The sequence below is a fragment of the Bubalus bubalis genome, chromosome 3 (genome assembly GCF_019923935.1).
Source record: "Bubalus bubalis isolate 160015118507 breed Murrah chromosome 3, NDDB_SH_1, whole genome shotgun sequence".
Classification (NCBI taxonomy): Eukaryota; Metazoa; Chordata; class Mammalia; order Artiodactyla; family Bovidae; genus Bubalus; species Bubalus bubalis.
The window spans coordinates 49,013,577-49,020,163 of record NC_059159.1 but is presented as its reverse complement, the minus strand read 5'-3'; the positions used below and the strand labels follow the sequence as shown (position 1 = coordinate 49,020,163).

General features: G+C 44.8%; 1 protein-coding gene across 8 annotated transcripts in view; it reads right to left on the bottom strand.

The window, feature by feature from the left end:
- Positions 1-1,528: 1,528 nt before the first annotated feature.
- Positions 1,529-6,587, bottom strand: part of LOC102412535 (WAP four-disulfide core domain protein 3) — a 28,469-nt gene continuing 23,410 nt past the window's right edge. For 4 of the 8 annotated variants that reach the window (XM_006048050.4, XM_006048052.4, XM_006048053.4 and 1 more), the window contains 4 exons: positions 5,521-5,622; positions 4,207-4,317; positions 1,955-2,094; positions 1,529-1,779 (listed from right to left, as the gene is read on the bottom strand). In XM_006048050.4, coding sequence (XP_006048112.4) covers positions 1,744-1,779; positions 1,955-2,094; positions 4,207-4,317; positions 5,521-5,622 — 389 coding nt within the window. In that variant the 3' untranslated portion in view covers positions 1,529-1,743. Of the gene's footprint in view, positions 1,780-1,954; positions 2,095-4,206; positions 4,318-4,952; positions 5,168-5,520; positions 5,623-6,587 lie in introns of those variants that run through there. The other 4 variants (XM_006048051.4, XM_045164957.1, XM_045164959.1 and 1 more) reach the window with 4 other exon arrangements.

The window sequence follows — 6,587 nt, the reverse complement described above, 5'->3', positions numbered from 1 at the left end:
CTCTACCGTCTCCAGAGATCATTTGTTTTGGAGTGTGCTAGCTTTCCATTTCGTGTGCCCTGCTCAGAGGGTCCCTGTGGGAAGTGCTATGTAGACGACACGATTGGCCTCATCAAGCTTCAGTGTGTGGTAGACCACAGGAACTTTGGTTGGAGTCCCAAAGTGAGGTGAGGTGGGGCTTGGAGCCAATCCCAAGGAAGCAGGAGGCATGCACTTTGAGGAGAGAAAGTGGGAGGGGACAGTGGCTGGGAGGTAAAGAAGTAAACACAGACAGACAATGGGAGCCGGGATTTCATCTGTGGGGTGGATGGCAGCTGGATTGAAACATGGAGTCATAGGACTTCTCTGGTGGCCCAGTGGTTAAGATTTTGCCTTCCAATGCAGGTGGTACATTGTGGATCCCTGGTCAGGGAACTAAGATCCAACATGTCTTAGGGCCAAAAAACCAAAACATAAAACAGAAGCAATATTGTAACAAATCCAATAAAGACTTTAAAAAAGGGTCCACATCAAAAAATCTTAAAAAAAAAAAAAGGAAATGTGAAGTCAAGGCATAGTTGCATGACAAGTAGAGAGATTCGGTAGCAAGGGAGACTTCTACCCATTGGAAATAACAATTAGAGAAGTCTTTGATGCATAAGAAGGGGTGTTAGCCAGACTGTATGAGGAGGCAAGTTAAGCGTTAGTCGTGACTCTTTGCGACATCGTGGACTATCTCCGCCAGGCTCCTCTGTCCATGGGATTCTCCAGGCAAGAATACTGGATTGGGTTGTCACTTCCTTCTCCAGAGGATCTTCCTGATCCAGGGATCAGACCCCCCATCTCCTGCTTGGCAGGCAGGTTCTTTACCACTGAGCCACCAGGAAAGCAGGAAAGCCCATAAAGCAGAGAAAATGAGTACAAATATACAGGGATAGAAAAGGAGGGAAATTCTATTACAAGTTGCAAACTTGCCACTTTTTTCTTTCTAAAAGATATTGATTTACTTTTGGCTCCATCAGGCCTTGGTCGTGGCTCTTGGGTCTTTGTTGCCACCGGTGGGCGCCTCTCTAGTTGAAGCATGTAAGCTCCAGAGTGACATGCGGGACCTTAGTTCTCTGACCAGGAATTGAACCCATATTCCTCACATTGGAAGGCAGATTCTTAACCACCAGATCACCACCAAAGTCCCACAGCTCTTTTCTTAATGAAAGATGTGGCGAGAAAGATGGTGAGACTGGAATGGTGGAGGTTGGAGTGAGAGGTAGATGACATGGGTGTTTGAAGAAAGAGAAGTGTGACATTATCATCTTGGTGGTTGGGAGAGTGAATTTTCTTGGGAGAAAGCGTGGATAGATATCCAGGCAGTATTGAGTGCCTGGGCTGGTTCCAGGAAAAAGGATGAGGAGGAAACCAGGCCATGAATTGTGATGGATAATGAAAAAGAGAGAAGGTCTGTGGATTGGGGTTAAGTACTCGTTTGCGGTGGAGGTCTTAATGTAAGTGAACTAGAAATCTTACATAGAAAGAATGACTTACATAGAAAGAATGATAATGCCACAGAAATCATTTTATTCAGAAAAAAAGATAATTCTAAAAGCAGTCACGCCATGAATCATCAAACAATTGCCAGAATCCAACACTTAAAACTGAGTTATTTTGGATCCACATCCTGTGATCCTGGGGTTCCGGAAAAGACAGTAAGAAAGCACAGATCTCAGAATAAAGATACATTTGGAAACAATTACTGAAGGAGGCCAAGGTTCATTTATCATCCAAACGGATAGTGAAGCCCAGATCCTAAAACACAAAGATAATTATGTTACTTTCCAGAAATTCCTGCTCTTTGCTTCCAACCAGCTTTCTCCATGTGCCACCCAGACTCCCACGAGCAGAGTGGCAGCTGGAGTCCCTTCTGGGCTGGCAAAGGCCAGCAGGGACTCAGCCTCCCCGTAAGTAGCTCCGCGATACTCACAGGGACTTGGCAAGATTTTCCACACCCATTGCTGCAGCATTTTTGGCCTGGGGGACAGGATCCATCTCCTGTGCACCTTTCAGCACAAGTTCCAAACATTCCTTCTGGCACCCTTGGACATGTTCCAGGTCTCTGTTCTGCTGAAAGACAAAATAGACCTTCCATAACCCAGGCTGGCTCTATAGAAGGGAGTGGGACCCAGTGCTGAGAGATAGCTTAAGAGTCTCACTTCCTGAGGGACCTCTAGCCTCTTCCCTTCTTGATGTCCCCATCACCCCCCTTTCTCAACTTTGGAGGCACACAGGGCTGCTTTGTCTATGGGAAAACACACTGATGACCATGACCAACTGCTGTAGCGTCTTGGGAGAAGAGGAGAGAGCCTTGCCACTAACCCCCTTCTTTTGGTTCCAGATGAAACTAGATAATTAAATCCCAGATCACAAACAGCGCCAGCTTCCCACCGATTCTACACGCCTTCAGGTGCCAACGAACACTGAGTCCCACAGTGAGAAAAATCATCAGGCCATCAGCAGCATCATTCTAGTACAGGGTTCTGATGACTGTATTTGGAAAGAAATAGCCGATGAAAGACAAAAGGCCAGGTTTCAAGTTTTTAAAAGGGAGCTCCCTGGCAGTCCAGTGGTTAGGACTCGGAACTATCACTGCCATGGCCTGGCTTCAATCCTTGCCCGGGGAACTAAGATCCCCAGTCCAGTATCCAGTGCAACTCACACTGGGTCCCGTGACCCGGCAGGATCAGCATTCCCTAGGAGCTTGTTAGAAATTCGATTCTTGGGCCCCACCCCAGACCTACTGAAACTCTAGGGTTGGAGCAGAGCAATCTCGATTTAACAAACCTTCCACTCAGGTTATTCTTACACATGTAGCTATTGGAGAAACTGCTGTATATCATCCCCCCAAACAGTCTACCCTATTGAGTTGGGGGCATGGAAAATGCAGGCTGGAAATTACTCTTGTGCATCAGGTGAAATGGGGGTCGACAATTCTCTCTACTCCGTGTTGGGCAGAGACCTCCTTGATCTGTGGGATTCCCTTACATACTCCTCCAACACACACACGCCCCCTAAAAAACATCTAAGTGTGGTCCTTGAGCCCAAGACAATGGAGAGGTGTGTTAGCAAGCTGTTCTTTGGATTACACATGCAGTCTTAACTCTACAGCCTCCCTAGTTCCCAGGCCACTTTATCTGTTTGTTGGTTGCGCTGCATAGCATGTGGGATCTTAGTTCCCTGGCCAGTGATTGAACCCGTGCCCCTCTGCATTGGAAGTTCAGGGTCTTAACCACTGGACAACCAGGGAAGTCCCTCTCAGGCCACTTTGATTCACCCACCAAAATTATAGCAGCAGTGCTCGACCCTAGCCTTCACTCAGGAAAGTAAGGGAACTGAAGGTTCTGCGGGGAAAGTGCACCTGCCCGCCACTGCTGGCAAGTATCAGCCTGGATCACGAGGTAAATGGGACAGTGCACAGAGTAGTTTAGGATAAGCCTTAGTCATCAGATGTATTAAAATAGAAAAATGTTAAAATAGCCATGTTGAGAAAAATCACAAGTTGCAGAATAATACATGTGGTGTAATATTTATATGATAGTATGTGTAACTCTATCATGCTCATGAAATCTCATATATGTATAAACTTATAAAAACAAGCAAGAAGAGATTAAAAACCAAATCAAGTTCATTATGACCTCTGGGAAGGGAAGAATGGAATGGGAAAAAAGATACTTGTTCAAGTGGTTTCAAGTGTCTTTGAAATGTTTATCTATCTAAAATAAAGATACGAAGCAAATATAGAAAAATGTTAAAAAAAAAAAAAAAAGAGAGAGAGAGAGAATCAGCCTAGGCAGGTGTACATACTGGGGGACTGAATGAATGGACCTGAGTGTCACACTGGTGTGTTTGGGTGTGAGACATCGGCTAACTTGTTCGTAACCATGTTCTTTTCGGCCCTTGTGGAAGAATAATTTGGTACCTGAACGTTATTTCACTTTTGTTTTAAGAATATTTCCAGCCTTTTCAAGTTTTCCAATACTTCTAAAGCAAGATATTATCAATCCGCCTTCATGGTCTTCTAGACTTGGGAGACGGGGCATCTTTTCCTACTCTGTCAGAGGCTCTTGTGGCCCCACGATAGCAGCCTCCTCTCTCTATGTGCAGCGGGTCTGATAGCCACTGTCCTAGCAGGGCTGAGCATTCAGTGGGTCAGGGACGTGGAAGCCTTGCAGCTCTTACCTCGCCGGTCCTGGGTGGGTGAGCAGACACGGCCACATCCATTGCTGACACACCGGCTTCCTGCCGGGCAGTCCCGGTGTCCTTGGCATTGGTCCAAGCAGATACCTACCCCTAAAGAAAATTCAGCGGAAAACTGTTAAGCCTGGCAGGATAGCAGGGGAGGGCTGTGAGAAGGTTTGCTTGTTTTAAACTTTTATTCAATTCAAAAAATATAGACAAGCTATCTACATATTTTGCATCATCATGAAAGTAGTACATTTCAAAAGTTTTAAAACAAAAAGTACTCAACTATATAAAGTAAAAAGAAAGTCTCGCTTTCCCCCAACCCGTTCAGCCCATTTCCCAGGAGATATCTCCTATTTCCTGTAGCTCCTTCTGGAATCTTCTCTGTGCTTTTACAAATATAAAGGCAAACACACCAATAATGCACAGATGTATACACACAATGCAAGGAGATGTTTATCTATTAAATTACAAATATGTGGCGTGAGACTATACGTATTTTTGGTATTGAAAGATGTCTTCATTAGGCAATTTAGTAATGTATATCAAAAGCTTTCAAATGTAATTGGCCATTCCATGTTTAGGAATTTATCCTATGAAATGTGATTTAACTCAAGGACATTTATCTTGTACTTGTTATTAAAAAGTAACTCAAAATGATAGATTATCTAATTCTTCAATAGTAGAAGAGGGTATGGAAATAAGGCATATCCACATACTGGGAAACAATGAAGCTTTTAAAATGTGTGATAGAATTGTGTTTATTGATTAGGGGTGGTCTATGACACCACATTTGTAAAAATCATATATCCTGGATTTTTGTTGGTTTGTTTGTACGTCTGTCTCTGCTACTACGAGGTCTTTAAAGATGCAGATCTCCGCTTTGCTGTCTCCCAGCGCTCAGCACAGTCCCAGGCATGCAGTAACCACAAAAATGGACATCTATTCCCTGTGAAATCTGAAAAAAATATATCTGTGTGTGTATGAAATATGGAAGCTTTTATTTTAAATGCTAACATCGTTATCTGAGTAATGGGATCATGGATCATGTATCTTTCTAATTAGTAGTATTTCTGAGTGTTTTTTTTTTTTTTATAACGAACATTATAAGCTGTATAACAAAATAAAAGAAGGAGTTTCAAAAAGTTAGGACACAGCTCTGTGACACGCTTTTCCCTCCGGAAGAACAAGCCTGAATGTGGAGACTGTGGGAATTAACCATCTAAGGAGGGAAGTTGGGGCAAAGCTAAGCACACAGTCTCCCTGGGTTGTGTGGGGTCTGGGGACCTGGGCAGGGCTGGGTGTTTTTACCTGCTGTGCGGACTGGAGAGCAGATGCGACTGCATCCCTTCCTGATACATCGTTCTCCAGCCCCACAGTCCCAGTGTCCTCGGCAGCGTTGCACACAGATTCCTAATGTCAGAAAAGGATCAGTGAGTTGGTGGGAATGTAAATTGGTACAGCCACTGTGGAGAACAGGATGGAGGTCACTGTATCCAGTGGCCTTTGGTTCAAAGGAATGTCTCCTCTTTGAGCGGCTTGACTGAATTTGCTGCTTGTGCTTCTAGAGTCACGTGGCTCAGTGGTAAAGAATTCTCCTGCCAATGCAGGAGATGCAAGAGACACGGGTTTGATCCCCGGTTTACTCTTGCCTGGAAAGTCCCATGGACGGAAGAGCCTGGTGGGCTGCAGTCCATGGGGTCGCTGAGGGTCAGATGCAACTGAGCGACTTCACTTTCACTTTTCACTTTCATGCATTGGAGAAGGAAATGGCAACCCACTCCAGTGTTCTTGCCTGGAGAATCCCAGGGATGGGGGAGCCTGGTGAGCTGCCGTCTATGGGATCGCACAGAGTTGGACACGACTGAAGTGACTTAGCAGTAGCAGCAAGGAACTAAGATCCCACATACCTTCTGGCCAAAAAACCCCAACATAAAACAGAAGCAATGTTATAACAAATTCAATAAAGACTGTAAAAATGGTCCACATTTTTAAAAAATCTTTTAAAAAATAATTTAAAAAAGAAAGAAAATCATTCAGAGGCACAAAGATTTGATCTAGGGATCTTGCTTGAGGGCAAAGTGGGGGAACAATTGGGTATGTAACTTGTTAAGGGACCTCTCAAGTTTTCTTCTGATCCAGCTGTGCAGAGAATTGAGCAGAATGGTTGCTAGGGAGATGGTGGGGGTGGGGGGGGGGGCGGGGGGGGGTAGGATAGGATGCCCTGAAAGAGTGAGCCAAATTAAATGGAATATGCAACCAAAGCCTTTTTAGGGGATGGGAAATGGGGTCCCAGAAATAGAAGGCAAGAGGAGGAAATGGCAAGTCCTGGCAGCTTGCAGAGAAATGGACATCTCTGATCAACAGTGAGACTGGCA